The sequence below is a fragment of the Coregonus lavaretus genome, assembly GCF_964263955.1.
Source record: "Coregonus lavaretus genome assembly, chromosome: 27".
Lineage (NCBI taxonomy): Eukaryota > Metazoa > Chordata > Actinopteri > Salmoniformes > Salmonidae > Coregonus > Coregonus lavaretus.
The window spans coordinates 15,839,530-15,862,774 of NC_140014.1; the positions used below are offsets into that span (position 1 = coordinate 15,839,530).

Consider the following 23,245-nt stretch of genomic DNA (forward strand, 5'->3'; position numbering starts at 1 on the left):
CCTGGTACTATTGTCCCTCTAATCACTCTGGCATCAATGCAAATGTATTCGAAAATCAAATCAAACACTTCATAAGAGCCCATGAGCTCATGTTGCGCATTTCTATAGGCTATGCAATTGCGTGAGAAACGTGAGTTTTGATGGCCTCTATTAAAAAGAAGAGGATTCCATCAGCTTTCTATAGGCTAGACCTACTATATTTATTTCTCAACTTTCCTAATATTAAGCACATTGCTCTGCTTTACAACAGGAGTATAGCCTACCTGGCTGGCATGAAAATTAACCACGAGAAAAGTGTCCTCCATTCGCTATTTAAGTGCATAGATTACATGTATTTTTTTCCCCTGCCCGTGTTCCGAAACTGGTGCATGATAATGGTCCATTCTAAATCAAAACTAATTTCACACATATATTATTTAGTATATGTAAAGACAAGATTAAATCAAGAATAGTCTGATGGGTGACAATATTAGCCTATCACTTGTCATTGATATATTATCACTTGTGAATGATGCCCAGCTTGTGTGCTGGGCATCATTTTTTGCGACTTTTTCAAATGATAGTCCCATACCTCATGTAGGCCTATATGTTTTGATAATAAGGTTTGTATCACAACTAAAGTGGCCAAATGATAATTTTCACCATATAAATGCACCTTTATAATAAAGCCTCACATGCATAATCGCATTTGTGGTAACTTTTGAGAATGGTGTTTTCCAGATAGATTTTGGAACATTCACACTTATAGCCTACTGCTGTGTGTCGCATTGCTGCGCTTATAATGTGAAGAAATAGCCTAATAATTTATCAACATTTTAAGCTAAATGTTCTGATCAGCCTCATTGCTTTTAAAAGGTTTTTTGATGTGAGTGGTTGTATTAATTTGGGATCTATCGCATCCCACAACTGTCCCAGAATATGTTTGGAATATTTATTTCTCACACAGGACAAATTGACCAATAGAATATATCAACTTTTGTACGATGGGGGATAGTAGATTGACATAGGCTAGTGATTTTGCTGTTTGTTAGGCCTACTCATCTTGTTGGCTGATGAAAAATAAACGTGGACAGTTCTAACATCTTCAATATGCACCTCGGAATTCGATAAGAAGGACGCTCGCAGTTGCGTCTCTGTGTCTGTCTTCACTTGTAGCCTACTTCGGAGCTGAAATAGATGCCTGTGAGAAGAACTCGATCACTTGACGGGCATTAGCTAATTAGAATTGAGATATCTGAGAGAGCCATGTGAGTGAGAGGTGCTTCGGAACACACAGCCGGGAGAAGGGAATTATAATTATTATATTCAGCCCAAGGGCACAACGGCCACTTGCCGCAAAAGGCATGGATTTTTTTAGGGTGCATTATGTCCACACTAGGGGGATGCCACTGGGAAATTCGAGGCATTATCAAGTGCTTGTCAAATTGTGAATGAGAGACTGATGAAGTGTGTACAGCCTGTGCAAGAAACAAAGCAGAGCTCATGCCTTTAATGTAACTTTTTTCAAATCATCATTAGAGTCGCATCATGCAGCCTTAGAATGTATTAAAAATCAAAACATATAGCCAAGCGTTTGTATCGCAAATAAAGTTGCATAAATGACTCTAAATTAAGCATATAGGAGGACCTGTTTCTTTGTTAACCGCTCAACACAGAATAGCTGCATGTGCGCACTCCCTCAGAAATCGTTTGTAAAAAACATACTTTCTATTTTATTCAGCTATGTTCAATTGTATTCTTCATACTATAAAATAATATATAATAATACCACGGAATTCTAAGCAAATCTTGTCTGCTAAATGAACTAGTGTAGCCCACAGCCATATGGTATAGCCAGATCAAGGCCTAACATAAGGACAACTCAGAGTATGCTATTCTGTTCTTCATATCATGTTTCTATTATTGTGATGGTGTAGGCTATATAAATGGATTTATTAGATGTTCCAAAGCATCAGTGGCTTGTAGGCTATGTGTGGAAGCCAGGAGATGCTAAATGTGTTTATGTTAATTAACGGTCAATTAACATGAGACCGGCAGTTATTTGCTTGACAATCACCGGCTGACAAAATGTAATGACCGCCACATCCCTACCCCCCCATCCTCCTGCTAGTGTAATATCAGTGTGGACTGTAGGCCTAATGTTTTCTATCAGCACCCCCTGCCTTGCTAGTGTAATATCAGTGTGGACTGTAGGCCTAATGTTTTCTATCAGCACCCCCTTACTTGCTAGTGTAATATCAGTGTGGACTGTAGGCCTAATGTTTTCTATCAGCACCCCCTTACTTGCTAGTGTAATATCAGTGTGGACTGTAGGCCTAATGTTTTCTATCAGCACCCCCTGCCTTGCTAGTGTAATATCAGTGTGGACTGTAGGCCTAATGTTTTCTATCAGCACCCCCTGCCTTGCTAGTGTAATATCAGTGTGGACTGTAGGCCTAATGTTTTCTATCAGCACCCCCTTACTTGCTAGTGTAATATCAGTGTGGACTGTAGGCCTAATGTTTTCTATCAGCACCCCCTGCCTTGCTAGTGTAATATCAGTGTGGACTGTAGGCCTAATGTTTTCTATCAGCACCCCCTGCCTTGCTAGTGTAATATCAGTGTGGACTGTAGGCCTAATGTTTTCTATCAGCACCCCCTGCCTTGCTAGTGTAATATCAGTGTGGACTGTAGGCCTAATGTTTTCTATCAGCACCCCCTGCCTTGCTAGTGTAATATCAGTGTGGACTGTAGGCCTAATGTTTTCTATCAGCACCCCCTGCCTTGCTAGTGTAATATCAGTGTGGACTGTAGGCCTAATGTTTTCTATCAGCACCCCCTGCCTTGCTAGTGTAATATCAGTGTGGACTGTAGGCCTAATGTTTTCTATCAGCACCCCCTGCCTTGCTAGTGTAATATCAGTGTGGACTGTAGGCCTAATGTTTTCTATCAGCACCCCCTGCCTTGCTAGTGTAATATCAGTGTGGACTGTAGGCCTAATGTTTTCTATCAGCACCCCCTGCCTTGCTAGTGTAATATCAGTGTGGACTGTAGGCCTAATGTTTTCTATCAGCACCCCCTGCCTTGCTAGTGTAATATCAGTGTGGACTGTAGGCCTAATGTTTTCTATCAGCACCCCCTGCCTTGCTAGTGTAATATCAGTGTGGACTGTAGGCCTAATGTTTTCTATCAGCACCCCCTGCCTTGCTAGTGTAATATCAGTGTGGACTGTAGGCCTAATGTTTTCTATCAGCACCCCCTGCCTTGCTAGTGTAATATCAGTGTGGACTGTAGGCCTAATGTTTTCTAGATGTGGGGGATAAGTGCAGATCAAAGCAGACCTCTGGTGTGGGATCAGGAACAGGCCCGGGCTGTGTCAATGCTTGTCCTGGTTTATTTTGGTTTGGGCTATGGGTGGGGAACTTCAAATATTATGAAAGGAGGAAGTCTAGAAATGCACCCCAGTGTATTTCCTCAGAGGGGTGAACTCTGGGGGAGCTGGGGGTCGGGCAGAGGGATCAGCGGATGATTTGGCCAAAGCCCTGGGGGGTTCTGGGAGGGAGGTTACTCTAGCTGCAGTGTATAATGGGTAGTGCCACTCACAACTGGAGCCTTGACAGGCTCTCTCAAACAGAGTCATACCTGTCCATATTGACGGTTTTGTCAAAAAGTATTTGCATGAACAATTATTGGCATCATTAAGCATGTTAAGGATATTCTCCACATTTGTCTGTTCACTCTTTGTAGTGCTGCTTGTTCCCATGGTAAAGCTAATATGTAAACGAGTGCCAAGTTCCACATAATAAGTCACTAAACATTGTTCGTCAGAAGACACAATTTATCACCGTACTCTGAAAGGTGCTTTTATCTTAACAATGACTGTGTTTACAGTACAAAGTGACATTTCATACTGAATTGATTTGTGACTGAGGGGGAGGACAGGACACACATAGTCCTTTCTGTCCCAGCGCGCTCTAGGCTTTTTGAATAGAACCACAGTTGCTTGTTTAATTACCACATTACGGTTCGCTCATTCTCTTATTTAACACTTTTGTGTTTGTTTGACTCAAGGCGGACTATAATCCAATAGTGAAAATAGCTTTTTTTATATTCCTGCTCCTCTTTCGGTTGCCCTGGAGACCATTGGCTGTTAAGCGTTATTGCCCTAGTAACCTCCCCACACACTAAGCAGAAATACCTCCCTCCCTATCACTGTGTTCTTTTTCATTTCTATGAGACATGATTATACTTCTGATTGTAAATATCTACTTATCTCCTACTGTGTTATGGTGTGAGGTCAAACTGCTTGACTCCAGAAGTCGTTCTTCAATGTCAACTATTACCTATTAAATATAAACTTTTTTTTCATAATTTGACAAAACAAAGTGGTCAGAACATTTTGTGCAATACTACAGCCCACTGGATTACTGCTCTCTACAAGTTCTTCCAGAATTTAATTAATATTCTGCAGATTCATGTTGTGAAGATGTGTTGACAATGTATTTTCTGTCCATAGGAAACCACAGGGTCTCTGTGAGCAGTCTGCTGGTATGTCATGGTCTGCTGCTGGTGGGGACCAACCTGGGGGTGACAGTGGCCCTCTCTGTCCCTAGACTACAGGGCATCCCCAAGGTCACAGGTGAGTGCATCTTCTTCTGAAGATTATTCCAGATTATCAAAACATCCCAATGAGGATTCCTATGGTAATCCATCCATTTGGTATCATAGTTTTGGGGTAAAAATGGGGATTTGGGAAGGGGTGTTTAAGGACTTTGATAGCCAATAGCATGTCATTGTAAATGGAGCACACCATGGGTTAATGGGCCTCAGTCATTATCCTTCAGGTCCCAGCCCAGCCCTGCCTGGTTAGTTTAGTGTAGCTTTTCTCATAATGATACTGTCTCTCAATTGATATAATGACTCAAAGCCAATTTCCGTGTGCCTCCGGTCTACAGAATTCTTAGTCTCTGGAGGCTTCTGCCAAAAGCAGGCAATTTCAAACATGCAGTGCATTCGGAAAGTATTCAGATCCCTTGACTTTTTCCACATTTTGTTACATTACAGCCTTATTATAAAATTTATGAAATTGTTTTTTTTCCCCTCATCGATCTACACATAATACCCCATAATGACAAAGCAAAAACAGGTTTTTAGACATTTTTGCAGATGTATTAAAAATAAAAAATGAAAATATCACATTTACATAGGTATTCAGACCCTTTACTCAGTACTTTGTTGAAGCACCTTTGGCAGCGATTACAGCCTTGAGTCTTCTTGGGTATGACGCTACAAGTTTGGCACACCTGTATTTGGGGAGTTTCTCCCATTCTTCTCTGCAGATCCTCTCAAGCACTGTCGGGTTGGATGGGGAGCGTTGCTGCACAGCTATTTTTAGGTCTCTCCCGAGATGTTCGATCGGGTTCAGGTCCGGGCTCTGGCTGGGCCACTCAAGGACATTCAGAAACTTGTCCCGAAGCCACTCCTGCGTTGTCTTGGCTGTGTGCTTAGGGTCGTTGTCCTGTTGGAAGGTGAACCTTTGCACCAGTCTGAGGTTCTGAGCGCTTTGGAGCAGGTTTTCATCAAGGATCTCTCTGTACTTTGGTCTGTTCATCTTTCCCTCGATCCAGACTAGTCTCCCAGTTCCTGCTGCTGAGAGTCTTTAGGTACCTTTTAGCTAACTCCAAGCGGGCTGTCATGTGCCTTTTACTGAGGAGTGTCTGGCCACTCTACCATAAAGGCCTAATTGGTGGAGTGCTGCAGAGATGGTTGACCTTCTGGAAGGTTCTCCCATCACCACAGAGGAACTCTGGAGCTCTGTCAGAGTGACCATTGGGTTCTTGGTCACCTCCCTGACCAAGGCCCTTTTCCCCCAATTGCTCAGTTTGGCCGGGCGGCCAGCTCTAGGAAGAGTCTTGGTGGTTCCAAACTTCTTCCATTTAAGACGGGTGGAGGCCACTGTGTTCTTGGGGACCTTCAATGCTGCAGACATTTTTTGGTACTCTTCCCCAGATCTGTGCCTCGACACAATCCTGTCTTGGAGCTATGTCCAATCAATTGAATTTACAACAGTTGGACTCAAATCAAGTTGTAGAAACATCACAAGGATGATCAGTAGAAACAGGATTTACCTGAGCTCAATTTCGAGTCTCATTGCAAAGGGTCTGAATACTATATGTAAATAAGGGATTTCTGTTTTTGTTTTTTATACATTTGCAAAAATGTCCAAAAACCTGTTTTCGCTTTGTCATTATGAGGTGTTGTGGGTAGATTGCTGAGGATTGTTTTTTTTGTTGTTGCCATTTTAGAATAAGGCTGTAATGTAACAAAATGTGGAAAAAGTCAAGGGGTCTGAATACTTTCCGAAGGCACTGTATGTAGTTAATACCATTATTTTCCAGTAACGTTAGCTGTTGATTAGTGCATTTGTATGTGTATACTGTATATGGAGTAATGTGTGTCTGGATATTTGGCTGTCGTAGGACGGGGCATGGTATCTTTCCATGCCCACAACGGCCCAGTGAAGTTCCTCACCATGGCAGCCGCCGTGTGCAACCGGCCCTCAGGCAACTCAGACAGCCCAGGCAGCAGCCCACCCAGCCAGCCAGGGGACACCCAGGACGGGGAGAAGGCACAGGCCTCCGCACCTCCACCCCCAGGCTCCACACCCACTCCTGCTGCTACTCAAGGCCGGGGTGTGTGGCTGGGGGAGGCAGGCTGCACCTCCATGGCACTCCAAGACTCCCTGTCGTCCTCCTGTGGCTCCCTGGCTCTGTCCCAGGGCTCTCTGGAGCATGGGCCTGAGGATGGGGCCATCTATGACCTGGTCAATGACCCAGCCCGTTATCAGAGGGGCAGGAGGGTCAAGAAGGTGGACGTCAGCTCTCTGCTGGTGGTGTCGGGGGGGCTGGGTCACCGCAGGGTCAACAGAAAGACCAGACAGTCCCGCCAGGAGGAGACGGTGTCCACCATTATGGTGTGGCAGATCCCTCTTCTCAACATGTAAGAGACCAGAGACTAGAGATTAACTATCACAGTGCAGCAAGGTAGGGATCATAGTCACTGTAGTAGTCACTAGTGTTAATGGTTTAATAACCACTCATAAGACAGTAGTAATAATCCTTTGAAGTCTCCCCATACTCCTCACGCTCTTATTGTCTCACTTTCTCTTCAGGGTGAAGACTGAGGGTGCTGCAGTTCCTACTTGAAGTCAGTGACACAACTCCAAAGGATGTCCATTGCCATGGTTGTCTGGACTTTGGGCTTAATCAACTCAACCATGTGTCTTACAATGAAAAATACTTCAGAGGACATTCCATAAACAGTTTGAAGAGTTTCTTATGGTGTCTCCCACCCAAAAACCTGTAGCCTTCTGTACATGTGAGGCATTCCCATTGGGTCAATACCAAGGGATCAATACACTATAACCACTTATTCATGGCACCTGACTTTGCTTACAGCATCCAATTCCTGAACCGTTAACACCGTGGTGGAAGATGAATCCAGTGAAGAAATGGCCTTAATGTCATTCTTACTATGTCATTTTCATAGAGGAGCTATGAAATGTTACTTGTCTTCTTCAGTTGTTATAACATGGCTATATATTCTGTGTTACTGAGACATTGGGCCAGATCATCAATGTTGATAGCGCAATAATTGTATCGGGGGAGAGTATGAAAATAGACACGTACATTTCAGAAATTCCCATTTTCCCATGTGGAGGTTGAGTGACAAGTCGGGCAAAGTGACTTTTCGTCTCTGTGGCTTTGAACAATGTCTACTCCGACACTTCCACTGTTAGGTAAAGGCATATTCTTTGGGGCCAAAGCCCTCATATTATGATCATCTCCATTTGGCCAGTCTATGTTCTATGAATTGGGTCTGTTTATAGTTATGCTTACTTGTTTGTTATTTGGTCAGGGAGAGGTCCTTTGCAATGGTGTCCTTATTTCACTGGAACACTGAAGCTAAACATTTCCTTATAGTTGTCATCAGGGGGCTATGGAGGGTGTGTTTCTGAAAGGTATGATGGGACTTCCTGGCTGGCCAGGTTTCCTGGAGATCCTAAATGGAGGGAGAGTCGCTAACTGTTACCAGATTAAAAGAAGAAAGGGTTGTTACTTGCCCAAATAAATGTTTTGTCACTAAAGGGTATAAAAAAAAAATGCTTTATACTTTTGTCACATTTTGTATGTACTTCTGTTGTGTATATTAACACATCTTTAAACAATGTTTAATTCAGCAGATTTATGTTTTCTTTACATACTATGTCTACGTTTGTTTTCATCTAGTTTTAATGTATGCACACTCAGTTTGCTCACCTTATATCAACAAAAAGGAAATACTGTAGTTGCGCTATTTCACATATGCTGCCAGTATGTATAGCCTCAGGTGTTTGGTTCAATGCCAAGCTCTAAATACATCTCTCCACACTGAACATTGAGGGTCTTTCTTTATTGTTTGCATAACTACATGTTGTGCATGCACTACCTTAGTACCTGTGTTAATCTGAAACCCTAACTGTATGGTTTGTATTTTGAGAAATAAAGGAGAAAGACGGCAAGGAAATGGTATACAAGGTTGGGGAGTAACTGATAACATGTAATCGGTTACATGTAATCTGATAATAATCAAAAACAACTGTAATCAGATTACATATACTTTTGAAGAACTAGATGATTACTTCTTGGATTACTTTTAAAATTAAAAAAGTACATTTGCGGAAAAATACATTGAAACCTTTCTGTTTTCTCAATGACATTCAATTCGTAGTCCCCTGTAGCTCAGTTGGTAGAGCATGGCGCTTGCAACGCCAGGGTTGTGGGTTCATTTCCCATGGGGGGCCAGTATGAAAAATTTATGCACTCACTAACTGTAAGTCGCTCTGGATAAGAGCGCCTGCTAAATGACTAAAAAAAAGAAATTCAGCATTGAAAAAAAGTGCAAGTTTAAGTTAGTTCCACCTGAGTGAGTCTGATCACAAGTCAGAGACCACTATGATGACACACCAAATGTGTTTGATGGATCCTTTTTGTCTTCTTCTAATGCCTCTTAAAGAAAAATTACACCCCAAAATGATCATTTGGTATTTGTTTCATTAGTCCATTGTTGACATAATCCCAAAATGTTTTGCTTGTCAGCAATCAAGTTTTCAAGATATGTAACTTTCAAAATACAGAACTCATCCCCATATGATGCAGTTTTTGGGTGGAGTTTTCCTTTAAGGGGAAAGTAATCCAAAAGTTACAAAGTAATCAGATTACGTTACTGAGTTTGGCTAATCCAAATGTTACATTACTGATTGCAGTTTTGGACAGGTAACTAGGAACTGTAAGGATTACATTTAGAAAGTAACCTAGGATTACATTGAGAAAGTAACCTTTCCAACCCTGAAATATGTGCTGCAAGAATTGCTTTGTTAATCTAACCTTCTGGATGATGTGCTGCTATCAATTCATGTAAGGACAAGCTTTTGCCCGGAGTGCAGTAAGAACTGAGGGTGATGCAGTTCCTGAGGATTTCATGTGCTCTCATTCTCTCAGCTGGTCAGGAACTTCTTTGTTTCATGCCGCCCACATAGTGTTACACAATCATGTTGAAATGTATTACTGTATTATCTGTGTTAATGCAAATATATTGTAGAACTTGAAGTTCAGTGTCCCTGCCTTATCCAAATGATTCCCCTTATACCATATTATTCCAGTAATAGCTTACTCTAATCGAATGTGCTGTATCGTGAACCCAAACATTTTTCACAGGATGTCTCATTTATCTAATGTCCTGATGACTATTCTGTCTTGGGGGTAAAGTTCAACCACAGTGATGAAGTAGGCTACAGACTGTATTTATTAACCAGTGGAGATATACAGACCAGCAGCACCTCAGTAACACATACTGTATCTAGGGCCCTGCTTTTGGACAATCATGTGGCATGCCTGGATTTTAACCTTTATTTAAAGGTTAACTGTCCCCTTTTCTTTCTATGTCAGATGCTCCAGCGCCATCCTCAGACCATTGCTTTCATTTTTGGTGTAATTCTCATTTCTTGATAAGGCTTAAAATACTGGATAAAATCTTGCTATGTCACATGATTGCGCAAAAAGCAGAGCAATCCCAGGCTTCTGCCCTGTCTGACTGTTGTCATTCATCACACTGGGGGATAGCCTTGACTCGCAAGCACACTGTTTGTTTTTTCGGATCCTGCATGGTTTCCATGGAGAACTGTCAATGGTCTGTGACAGAATGGCTGTGTGTGAGTGTAATTTCTCTCCTCACAGCATGTGGATGTGTTGTGTGTGGCATGTCTGCTCCTCAAGATAATACTGATGGACAATCATGCATTATATTCTGAACATGGAAGATTGTGAATCCTAGAATGGATTGAATTTGTTGTCGCCATGACATGCTTTTTCTCTGTGCACTCTGTGTTCATCTGTCCCAGGTAGGAATGCTGCAGTATAATCCATGGTGCTGATTGTACTCTGGTGCCCTTGTGTTGGCCCAGAGTGGCTCAGCTATTTTTATATCTAAAAGGACAGTGCAACCTCCAGAGAATGGGAGGATAAGGATGCTGGATAAAACTGTCTCCGTCTTTAACTGGGATACTGATATGAGACACACTGACATGTTTAGCTATTGTGGTTGTTTTGCTGGTTCTTAACCTTTTCCCTCATATTCTCACAAATTTAAGGGAAGCACTCGTTTGCGCATTGTTTTTTCTCTTTTCCATTTGGGTCATATTTTGTTTTGGTTTTTTTTGTCAGATTTGCAATAATTTGAGAGACTGGCCTGAAGGAGAGAGAGGCTTATTTACAGTGCCTTCAGAAAGTATTCAGACCTATTGACTTTTTCCACATTTCATTGTGTTACAGCCTGAATTTATGGAATAAATTGAGATGTTGTGTCACTGGCCCACACACAATACCCCATAATGTCAAAGTGGAATTAAGTTTTTAGAATTTTTTACAAATTAATTAAAAATGAAAAGTTGAAATGTCTTGAGTCAATAAGTATTCAACCGCTTTGTTATGGCAAGCCTAAATAAGTAAAATGTGCTTAACAAGTCACATAATAAGTTGCATGGACTCAATAATAGTGTTGAAAATGATTTTTGAATGACTACCTCATCTCTGTACTCCACACAGACAATTATCTGTAAGGTCCCTCAGTCGAGCAGTGAATTTCAAACACAGATTCAACCACAAAGACCAGGGAGGTTTTCCAATGCCTCGCAAAGAAAGGCACCTATTTATTGGTAGGTGGGTAAAAATATAGAAAACAGACATTGAATATCCCTTTGAGCATGGTGAAGTTATTAATTACACTTTGGATGATGTATCAATACACCCAGTCACTACAAATATACAGGCGTTCTTCCTAACTCAGTTGCCGGAGAGGAAGGAAACCGCTCAGGGATTTCACCATGAGGCCAATGGTGACTTTAAAACAGTTACAGAGTTTACTGGCTGTGATATGAGAAAACTGAGGATGGATCAACAACATTGTAGTTACTCCACAATACTAACCTAAATGACAGAGTGAAAAGAAGGATAAAAATATTCAAAAACACGCATCCTGTTTACAATAAGGCACTAAAGTAAAACTGCAAAAAATGTAGCAAAGAAATTAACTTTATGTCCTAATACAAAGTGTTATGTTTGGGACAAATCCAACACATCAATGAGTACCACTTCATATTTTCAAGCGTCGGCAAGGACTAGGCAGTTTTGTAGGATAAAAAGAAACAGAAGAGAGCTAAGCACAGGCAAAATCCTAGAGGAAAACCTGGTTCAGTCTGCTTTCCAACAGACACTACTAGACAAATTCACCTTTCAGCTTGACAATAACCTAAAACACAAGACCAATTATAGACTGGAGTTGCTTACCAAGACCATATTGAATGTTCCTGAGTGCATAGTTACAGTTTTGACTTAAATCGGCTTGAAAATCGATTTTTTTTTTTACCATTTGTCATTATGGGGTATTGTGTGTAGATGGGTGAGAAAAAAACAAAATATAATCAATTTTGAATTCAGGCTGTAACACAACAAAATGTGGAACGAGTCAAGTGGTATGAATACTTTCTGAAGGCATTGCAGTGCATTCTGAAAATATTCAGAACCTTTGAAGTTTTCCACATTTTGTTACATTACAGCCTTTCCCCTCATCAATCTACAAACAATACACCATAATGACAAAGAAAAAACACTTTATTTGACATTTTTGCAAATGTATTATAAATAAAAAACGGAAATATCACATGCATAAGTATTCAGACCCTTTACTCAGTACTTTGCTGAAGCAACTTTAGAAGCGATTACAGCCTTGAGTCTTCTTGGGTATGAAGCTACAAGCTTGGCACACCTGTATTTGGGGAGTTTCTAACATTATTCTCTGCAGATCCTCTCAAGCTTTGTCAGGTTGGATGGGGAGCATTGCTGCACAGCTATTTTCAGGTCTCTCCCGAGATGTTCGATCGGGTTCAAGTCCGGGCTCTGGTTGGGCCACTCAAGGACATTCAGAGACTTGTCCCAAAGCCAGTCCTGCGTTGTCTTGGCTGTGTGCTTAGGGTCATTGTCCTGTTGGAAGGTGAACCTTTGACCCAGTCTGAGGTCCTGAGCGCTCTGGAGCAGTTTTTCATCAAGGATCTCTGTACTTTGCTCCGTTCATCTTTCCCTCGATCCTGACTAGTCTCCCAGGCCCTGCCGCTGAAAAACATCCCCACAGCATGATGCTGCCACCACCATGCTTCACAGTAGGAAAGGTGCCAGGTTTCCTCCAGACGTGAAGCTTGGCATTCAGGCCGAAGAGCTCAATCTTGGTTTCATCAGACCAGAGAATTTTGTTTCTCATGGTCTGAGAGTCTTTAGGTGCCTTTTGGCAAACTCTAAGTGTGCTGTCATGTGCCTTTTACTGAGTGGCTTCCATCTGCCACTCTACCATAAAGGCCTGATTGGTGGAATGCTGCAGAGATGGTTGTCCTTCTGGAAGGTTCTCCCATCTCTACAGAGGAACTCTGGAGCTCTGTCAGAGTGATCATCGGGTTCTTGGTCAACTCCCTGACTAAGGCCCTTCTCCCCCGATTGCTCAGTTTGGCCGGGTGGCCAGCTCTAGGAAGAGTCTAGGTGGTTCCAAACTTCTTCCATTTAAGAGTGATGGAGGCCACTGTGTTCTTGGGGACCTTCAATGCTGCAGAAATGTTTTGGTACCCTTCCCCAGATCTGTGCCTTGACACAATCCTGTCTCGGAGCTCTACGGACAATTCCTTCGACCTCATGGCTTGGTTTCTGCTCTGACATGCACTGTCAACTGTGGGACCTTATATAGACAGGTGTGTGCCTTTTCAAATCATGTCCAATCAATTGGATTTACCACAGGTGGAAGTTGTAGAAACATCTCAAGGTTGATCAATGGAAACAGGATGCACCGGAGCTCAATTTTGAGTTTCATAGCAAAGGGTCTGAATATTTATGTAAATAAGGTTAAAAAAAATTTATTTTTATTTTTATTATACATTTGCAAAAAAATAGGCTGTAACAACGAAATGTGGAAAAAGCCAAGGGGTCTGAATACTTTCTGAATGCACTGTAACCCATGGTTTACATGGCAGGTTGAAGCAATGCTCTTCCTTTCAGACTAAAATATGATTGTATGTTGTAGCATGCCAAGCAGAAGGCAGTAGCCCTAGTACATTTTAATGTGGACACATTAGTCTTTATAATTACAATACCCCACTAGGGAAACACAAATGTGTATGTTGTCTAGTGAACAACAGATTTGTTGTCCTTTGGCTTTGCTTTTGAAGTAGGGCCTTTTCTATAAGAGGCTGTAGTAGGGTCTTGCAATGACAGCGTCTTCTAACGCACGCAGGTGCGCAGATCGCTGTTTCCCCCATGACATCTCGCGCACAAAGGCGTGTGAAGGAATTTCGCATTTTCACGTCGATTTGCCTCCAGCGCGTGTGTGTTGCAGGCTCTGATGGGAATAACCGTGTAGAGGGTGTGTGGTCTAGATCAATAACTGTCGGACTGTAGCCTACTGTAAAAAATCTAAACACATTCGGGGCAGCGGAGAGGGATCTATGCTGGACTGATTTTAAACTGTGTGGGGGTGAAATACGACATTTGATGCTCACTGCTCAGCTCAGACGCACTGGAGAGCTGCAGGACGAAATTACTTGGCAACATATTAGTCGGTCATTGGATAGATAATCTGAAAGACTGAATTCTGGAATGAATGTTAGCGTTTTGTTTTAGTCAAGACGTCGATGTAGTTACAGTGGATTTTCTCTTATGATTTTTTAAGGAATAACAAAGATTCATTTACCCGGAGACTATTTGTCCAAGTGATAGCCTATGTAATGAAGGACTTCTTCACATTTACGAAATTATCTCTATGAGGGAAAAGACAGCTGTCTTGCATTTGTGAGGTTCTCCAATTTTCAGGATCGGGGCTCCCTTACATAACTGGGCTTTGTGTGTGTGAGACTGATGAAAACGGTCTGTTGAACTGCGCTGCCGCTTCACCACAGACATAAAGACGTAAGTAGTAGGCTATACTATAATAATAATCATAATTATGCTATTTAGGCCAATGTTTTTTTATATGACTCGACTTTCCATTTCCAATCTTTAATTGTACATTTAGCCTAGAATAATTGCTTGCCTTACAATTATATTGTGCACAATTTCCCTATTTATATTTCTTCACAATGTGATAAATTAATATATGAATTATTGTACTAGAATTTGGTTTCTATTTAAGCAATAAATCCTGAGGGGGTGTGGTATATGGCCAATATACCATGGCTAAGGGCTGTTCTTTTCACGACACAACACTGATTGCCTGGATACAGGCCTTAGCCGTGATATATTGGCCATATACCACAAACCCCCGAGGTGCCTTATTGCTATTATAAACTGGTTACCAACGTATTTAGAGCAGTATAAATAAATGTTTTGTCATACCCGTGGTATACGGTCTGATACACCACGGCTGTCAGCCAATCAGCATTCAGGGCTCGAACCAACCAGTTTATAATACACAATTTGACAGTGAAATGTGCGCGTGAACGGCTTTCCTCTCCCATCATATTCAGGATTAATCTATCTAGCAGTCAGAGCAGAGGCCACTGAGCATGCGCCCTATGTGTCCGTCTCCCACTGGGTCGTGATTAACACAAATAGATTAGAATGATCATCCAATAGGTAGGTCATGTGTGTTAGCAGTTAATAGCAACAATAATTCACTTGTTATTCCATTCACTATGTCTAATCTCTTAATAATAGCACTTGAATTAATATTTTCCTGCACAACAAGTGCCAAATGTGCAATTAGACCCCTATAATAATATCTGTAGAATTTAATAATGTTATGTTTTCAATAGAATTTGTAGAAAACAAAAGCTACTCCACAAAGCTCTGAAGATATACCAAAGTTGGCTCCATTTGTTGCTTGTGGAGTAAGGGCGCCCCTCAGAGTTTTCAAGTAGCACTGGCAACAATTTACGTTTTAGTTCTTTGAAACTTGCCATCGAAGCAGTATTGACTTTCATTGACTTTTCATATATTTCTCTTCTCCCCTAACGTGTCAAATAGGTTCAAGGGACGAGACCTGCCAAGATCTGGAGCAGTGATTCTAGAAGATTCTGTTGGATTCTCCTCACTATGATCACTGAGGATCTGGACTACCACTAGCTCTGATCAGACAGGATGAATGACAGACAGAGACAGGGAGGAGGGGTGCACACAGTGGAGGCAGACGTCATTTTCCACCATCCCGTCTGCTCTGACCTCCTCTCCTCCCCCTCGGATGAGGATGGGGGTGTCTGTCCCCTCCCACTGAAGCAGGAGGGGAACACCAATGCTCCAGACCTGGGATTCATACTGGACGACCAAGGATTCTGTCGACAGAGCACACCAGTTACAAAGGAGTACTTGTTGGATGGTGGTACGGTGATTGGGAATCATCACTTTGACCATCCACAGGGTGATGGATCATACATCTCAAATACAGATCAGTTTCACATTACTGATCTTTCTCATCAAGCAAATACATCTCACATACCCAAGCTTGATGCTGGTAGAGACCAGAACTGTACTCATGGCAGAAACGGTATCAGTGAGGATATGAATGGGGCGAGGGCCAAAGTGCCCTGCAGTGTGGGTCCCTCTCTATGCTTCAAGGGAGTGGTCAGAGAGGAAGTGGAAGGGTCCCTGTCCCTCTACAGAGAGAGCATAGTGAGGAGTCAGTGTCACATCACAAACGTCACCGCCTCCCCGGAGCAGGGGACCGCCGCGCCTGACACTCATTGTATCACCGCGGACAACCAGCCAACCATACAAGAGCTGGAGCGCTTGTTCAGCCACAGCTCTGCCACAGAATATGACACATTGTATGGACAGTCAGGGCTTGAGTCGAGCCAAGGACGCAGGGACAGTAGTGGCCATGGTGGGGTCAGTAACACAACGCCTAAAGAGGAGCCGGATTTAGTGATCGAAGTCGGTGGCCAGAAAATCAGTGTTCACAAGTCTGTTCTGGCAGAGAAGAGTGACTATTTCAAGGCTCGTCAGTCGAGAGACATCCTGAAAGTGAAAGGGCTGAAGTACAAGACCCTGACCATCCTGATAGACTATATCTACACCTCTCAGATGAATGTACACAAGGACAATGTGGTAGAGGTGATCACAGGAGCTAAGATCTTACAGATCCCATGTGCCGTCCAGGCTGCTATGGATACCATCTCAGAGCAGGTCACAGCAGAGAACTGCTACGAGATTCTAACTATCGCCAAGAAGCAACGACTTAACGAACTGAAGGAGACGGCCTATCGCTTCATGAGTGACAATTTCCTCCAGATCCTGCGGGACCAAGCGGTGTACGGACATCTGACGGGGTCGGAGAGGGATCTGGTCCTGAAGAAGAGAATGGAGGGAAAGAGGTCCCTGATGGTCGCCGAGATCAACGATGTGTTCGACCACGTCGGGAGCCGACCTCAGAGTCGCTGTAACAGTCGACCGCAGAGCCCTCTGTCCTTGGCTTCCTTCGAGGAGAACCACATGATTTACTACTTCAACGAGGCAGCCAATGACTGGAGACCTCTGACTCTGATGCCGGAGGACATTAACACTAAGGGCTGTGGGATCTGCACCATGTACAACTACCTGTTTGTGGCCGGTGGGATAAAGGGATTTGGGGACAAGGGCAAGGTCTCAGACAAGGTATTTTGTTATAACCCCATCACTAACCGCTGGAGCGAGGTTCGGCCGCTCAACCAGGCACGGTCGCAGCTCAAGCTAGTGTCTATGGAAGGTAACCTGTACGCCATAGGAGGGGAGTGTTTGTTCACAGTGGAGAAGTACGATCCTCGGACAGACAGATGGACCACGGTGGCTCCCTTACCCAAAGGGGCGTTTGCAGTGGCCCATGAAGCCACCTCATGTAATGGAGAGCTCTATGTTTCTGGAGGGTCTCTGTTCTACCGTCTCCTAAAATACGACCCTAAGAGGGACGAGTGGCAGGAGTGCCCCTACAACAACAGCAGGAAGAAGTCAACCGACATGGTGGCCCTGAAAAGCTTCATCTACAGGTTTGACGTCAACCGTGACCAGGGGGTCAATGTGTTCAGGTACAACACTATAGTGAAAATGTGGCACGACTGTGTGTCGCAGCGACAGGGCACCCCTTTGCCGTTCAGGTGTGCCGTCATTGGAAACTGCATCTATTGTGTGAACAAGACTCAGATTCTGCAGTTTATAGTGGAGGAGGACGGGTCTTACTTTGTAGAGGAACCTCTGAGGCCACCACTGGAAGCTAAGGGCATACTGTTCCCTTTCATCCTCAGTCTGCCTGAAAAGACTCCTGTGATGTGACCATGTACCAATTATGCTACATTACAGAAGCCCATCAACAGAATATAGTGGACCTTAAAATATAATGAAAATGTTTCAAAGTCAGCTATATTTTCCCCTGTCCAGTTTACCTGCTCGTAATGGAATGTGTTTTTTTTGCATGGCCAGTTACAGTATCTACAGGACAAGCCTTAACGAGGATGACTTTTACATGTTGAATGAGTGCAACCAGAAATGGATCTGACTGTACATAATGAGATAATGACACGTACATATGTTTTTTTGTGTATTTCCCTGTGTTCAGTTTGTATTGTGCATTTTTGTTATTGCAGATATTTAGAATACATATTGTTTATAATTCTGTTGGCTGGCTGGTCGCTTTTAGACAAACATCTCACATCAGAGTTGGAATTGTCTGAGTGAAGGGACAGATAAAGTATGTTCTGACTGACACATAGCTGGCACACACAGGTCTTATCTAAATGAAACAAGCAAACACATAAGCAGCTTCATCTCTTACAGTACAAGGCCTGCTACAGTGGTGATGTCTGCTCTGTAACATTGCTCTATGAAGAAACAGTGGGAGGGGAAATAACATTCACACGGCACCAAGGCCCGATATCAGAACTGCCTTTGACATGACTTCACAAGGCCATTGAACAGAAGGAGGAAATAAGCCACATACTGTATATCTTCTACAATAATGCTATTCTACCATTACAGATAGTAATAATAATAATAATAATAATATATAGTCAAGGAATTATGTTGAAGAGCACAATGCACTTATTAGTGAATTAGGTTCAAAACCAGTACCTACCTATTAATTCAGAACCAGACCCACCTATTCATTCAGAACCAATAACCAGCCTTCCAGGTTTCGTCAAAGACAACACTCTACATACAGTTGAGTTGAGTTTCAACACACTACAAACATTGTTTTGTGGTGTACATGAATCCGAAGGTGAATTATTGCAGCACAAGAAGAGTGGTGTTTTTGACTGACCCTGGGGATCGGGTTAAGTTACTGAGTTTGATTGAAACGGGTCTTAGGTGTGCACAGATGTTTACAGGATTGAGTCAGCATAGATATGAGGGACAATTCTTACTGCTCACTGTTCACTCTTAGGGGCCTGGTCCTTGACTATCACATTTGCCAAAGACAAAATAGTCTGGTATAGTCTGATATAGTCTGATAATAACACATCAAACCCTTTCAGACATTGGTTGAAAATATTCTAAATCAAAAACATGAATGTGGCCTCTCTACATTCACACGCAACACTAAGCAATAGTATTAGCAACAATGTATCAACGTTGCTGTGAAACAAGGGCACCACACTTGCTGCTACACTATTCTTTAACATTCTTCAGAGAAGTGAGGAGTCATTGCTCCTATGCAGGACTGAAGAATTTGCCCTTGTCCTGCCGATAATGAAAACGCTATTACGTTGTCATCTCCCACAAGTATTTGATGAGCCAGCCAGAAAGACTGTGACTAGCATACATAGGATGCGCTTTCGGATACTGTTGAACTGCCTCACAAGTACTTGACTATTTCAGTATAATTTATGCTGATGAAGCCGTTTGCCCATATAAGATGATGTATCCTACTTTGGTGTGTAGCCATGGCCTGTCAGATTTATTCCATCCATTTATTATGCATAATCATCTAATTTAGTAGGAAGCACACTTTTCATCAACTTCAGCTCAATGTTAATCTGTTCTGCTAAGGTATGCCAAATCCCTAGTGCACTTTAATACAATATTGGAGCTGGTCAAATAGCACTCCATCTCATTGCTCTTTCTTGGAAATTAGACATATTTGTTTGCTTTTTGCAATAATACATCAATGGGAGTTTTGTTAATCTGTGGGATTTGATTCAGAGGAATTTATTTGGTGAAGGAAATGCTACCATCACATTTTAACAGTATCTCTGAGAGGCAGTATCTCCAAGAGGCAGTTGTAACTTTTGTGACAGAGTGGATGTGGTTGGACTTAATAGTTTGGTGTTTTACTGGCTGGTGTCAGTGTGTAGTGAAGCTCTTATGGCCTGTTGGCTTTGGACTTAATATTGCAATGATGAATGACTTGAAAGTACAGTGTTGGTTGAAGGCTTTCTTACTGTTAATTATTATAAGTAACAGCTAACAAACTAACTGTTTCATGATGTATTTCAGTCAAAACTAAGTGCTGAAAATAAAATATTTTGTGTTTGAAAAAAGTGTCAGTGTCATTCTCTATAGAGTGTGTTTTGCAGTATAGATGGAGAGGTCCTTAATTATAACTGCTGAGGAGCAGTGCTCTGATATAGACTTTTATTTTCACTTGGTACAGAAGTGCCACCTACTGGACAATGACTGTAACACGTCCTGTGCTTATCATTTCTCTCTTGAATGAAAACAGATTAATTCACTATAATAATACCATCCAACACTGTATTAATACATTATTGTATTTGCTCCCCTAAGTGAAAAGATACATTTATTCTCTCCTGATGAGGCAGAAGGGGTGGTGATGCTTGGTGGTGTTGCTATAGCCGGTTGACAGCAGGTCCTGCGGTTTCGGCATCATCTCCTCTGTAAACCTCAGGTCTACTCTCAGTAATCTCTGGACTACGGAACGTAGTCGTAGAGAAGTAGTTCACATATTTGGACACTGGTGGCTCCTCCTATTTGACAATTGATATTGAAGTATTATGAGTAATTATACATTTTATAATTAGGGCTAGAAGTTTTTCGTGACCATAACTTTTTTCCTGGTCAAGTCACGTGGTCAGGAAAAACTTGCACCATCAATTAGAATTGAAAATGAAACAAAATATTTTGTTAGATTGCTAACCCTTATACAAAAGAACAACAGTGTCATCTTCTGGTGAGTAGAGAGAGGTACCGGTGTATTACCTCCGCGATAGGAGGCAGGTTGTCGGCCCACTGCGTGATTTCGTATGTGGAGCGGTCGATGGTGACGTTCATGATGCTCTTGCGTGTCTGTCTGGTTGAGCTCTTGGCTATGGGGATCAAGGCCAAGACAAAACAGGCTGCCACGTTCAACACCCCGGCAACCACAAAGCCCAAGTTGTAGCTTCCTGTCATGTCATTCATCCAACCTGACCGGGACAACAACCGGGACAATGACTGAGACTTCAAACAACAAGGATATGATGACTATGACTTTTATCATCATACTACTTTTATGATGTTCCTTCATGCAAAGACAGTGATGTAACCTCTGCACATCTGCCAAAAAGATTGGTTTAACTTTTGATCCAATTCAGTCATTGTTTGGCTGTACTGACATGGCTTACACTCCTCCAACTTAAGAATAAGTACTGTTACAACAACAACATCACCTGCAGTGAACCTACCAGCAAAGGGCGGTCCCAAGCAGCTGACAGCGTTGACCGTGAGCATTAACCCCCAGGCCACGGGCATCTTCTCGGCCCCCATCAGGTCAAAGGTCAGGACAGGGAGCAGGATGTAGTTGCCAGCATCAGCGATCCCCAGGAACAGGCCGAAGGCCACCAGAGAGACATAGGAATGGAGCAGTGGGATCAACATGTACAGCAGACCTGGCAACACAGGAGGAAACACAGTAGGAGACAGGTGTTCGGTTGTGTACGGTCTGCAGAATTCACCTTGTACATTTTACTGCAGCACAGCCGTGATAATAATCGCCATAACATACACTCTCTCGTGTCGTATTGCTTTACTAACGGTCACAATGACAGTGAGGACGTATAGGCGTACGGGCAACCCACCAACACCGAACACAGAGGCCTGGTTGATGTAGAGCCTGTTGATTCTCTCTGAGTCACAGATCCTGCCGAAGATGATCCGGCTGATCATGCTAGTCAAGCCTAGGAACAGCATGATGTTAGTGGCGCTGTGGACTGGGATGCCCAGCTGAACCGCATGCTTCACCTAGAGCAGGACACACACACACACACATTTTGTACCTAAACTACATTCACTCATCTTTGAGGTATGAGTAAAACTACAGAATGGTTCCAAACTATAATGTCGTACTGTTTCAACTGAGCCTTCAGTTGTTTACATCAGTATGTAACTTACCAAGTGGACATATGGAATGAAGAATCCAAATTTACACAGTCCATTGGCTGCAACCCAGATCAGAAAGACTTTGTCTTTCCACAGGCCAAGGTCCACAACAAACTTCTTCAAGGGAGAGTTCTTCAAATTATCCACCACACTTCTAGTGTAACCTTTCAAATACGTTTGAAATATAAATCACTCAAACCTCATCAGTAACACATAGCTTTTGATTAATATGAAATTTTTATACAATTTTAGTTTGAAAGCGTACACATAAAAATCAGTTGAGGTAGTTAAATCAATTGTGCACTCAGTCATGATGATGTGATAAATGATCCCATTACTGTATGCTCATCATTTAAAATGGTAACCTGTAATAAAGAAATAAAAACCGTTGTGGGTCTGAACGTCCTGCAGTACCTTTGGGGTTGAGTGGCAGGTAGGTGAAGCCGGTGATGACACAAATAATCATGAGACCTGAGAACACGCGGAGACTCTGCCTCCAGCCAAGGGCGTCTATGAGAAACAGATGGAGCCGGGTCTGGACCAGGGCCCCTGCTGCTCCCCCTGACATCACTATCCCCGTGGCCAGGGAACGCTTGGTGGTGAAGTACTGGCTCACCATGATCATACCTGCCCCACGGGAGGAGGAGGAGGAGGAGGGAGATTGGAGATGGAGGTGAGATAATGTGTTAGCTGTCCTGGCCATGAGAATACAATATGAACTAGAAAAGTTGTGGAAGGATTGGAAGTTTTAGTGAATTCATAGTGCAGGGGTAGGCAACTAGATTCAGCCGCGGGACAATTTTTGTTGGAGCTTTTTTTTAAAGCCAAAACTATCATCCTAAAAACTTTGGGGGGCCCAAAAAACTAACTCGCAGGTCGCCTGTTGCCGACCCCTGCCATAGTATAACTAACCACTAGCTAATTCCCTCCCTCCCTTGTACCAACCTGGGGTGAAGGCAAAGCTCGAGCCCACTCCAGTGAGGAAGCCGTGTGTGAAGAACAGTGTTCCTAGATTGGGTGCGTAGGACGAGCACACTGTGGAGATCATGATGATGAGGGATCCTAGGATGGAGATCTCTCTGGCCCCGTACCTGACTGTCAGCTTCCCGGACAGGGGCCCACAGACCATGATGAAACCATAGCTGATGGAGCCAACCCATGCTACAGGACAGCAGAGAGTAGGTCATAGGTTAGGTAGCTAGCAGATTTCAATGTATCTATTCTATAGCATCTGTAAGCAATCTTCTGATTGATGTGATACAACAGCATGTAATTTGTGCAGTTTAGGTAACTACTTGTTTATAACATGTTTATTACTGTTGTAACTACACATTTCAACAATTATTTTGTATTAGCTA

At 42.7% G+C, this 23,245-nt stretch overlaps 3 protein-coding genes across 3 annotated transcripts in view; 2 read left to right on the forward strand and 1 right to left on the reverse strand.

Annotated features, from left to right (window-relative positions):
* Positions 1 to 9,041, forward strand: part of LOC311102290 (rho guanine nucleotide exchange factor 10-like) — a 78,372-nt gene extending 69,331 nt beyond the window's left edge. The window contains exons 26-28 of the mRNA XM_084143587.1: positions 4,496 to 4,618; positions 6,459 to 6,978; positions 7,151 to 9,041. Coding sequence (XP_083999713.1) covers positions 4,496 to 4,618; positions 6,459 to 6,978; positions 7,151 to 7,184 — 677 coding nt within the window. The 3' untranslated portion in view covers positions 7,185 to 9,041. The remainder of the gene's footprint in view (positions 1 to 4,495; positions 4,619 to 6,458; positions 6,979 to 7,150) is intronic.
* A 4,911-nt stretch (positions 9,042 to 13,952) lies between these two features.
* LOC311102491 (kelch repeat and BTB domain-containing protein 11-like) lies at positions 13,953 to 18,186 on the forward strand. The gene is made up of 2 exons (XM_084143849.1): positions 13,953 to 14,516; positions 15,573 to 18,186. The coding sequence occupies exon 2, from the start codon at positions 15,687 to 15,689 to the stop codon at positions 17,844 to 17,846; it is 2,160 nt and encodes a 719-aa protein (XP_083999975.1). The 5' UTR covers positions 13,953 to 14,516; positions 15,573 to 15,686; the 3' UTR covers positions 17,847 to 18,186.
* Positions 18,187 to 20,359: 2,173 nt separating this feature from the next.
* LOC311102609 (monocarboxylate transporter 10-like) lies at positions 20,360 to 23,016 on the reverse strand (the record flags this gene model as incomplete). The annotated part of the gene is made up of 7 exons (XM_084143977.1): positions 20,360 to 20,497; positions 20,730 to 20,935; positions 21,194 to 21,397; positions 21,587 to 21,749; positions 21,900 to 22,051; positions 22,302 to 22,514; positions 22,833 to 23,016. The coding sequence occupies 7 exons, from the start codon at positions 23,014 to 23,016 to the stop codon at positions 20,360 to 20,362; spliced, it is 1,260 nt and encodes a 419-aa protein (XP_084000103.1).
* Between the last annotated feature and the right edge of the window lie 229 nt (positions 23,017 to 23,245).

Coding starts and splice junctions, on each gene's coding strand:
- LOC311102491 (XM_084143849.1), top strand. CDS start 15,687: ATGAATGACAGACAGAGACAGGGAGGAGGGGTGCACACAGTGGAGGCA.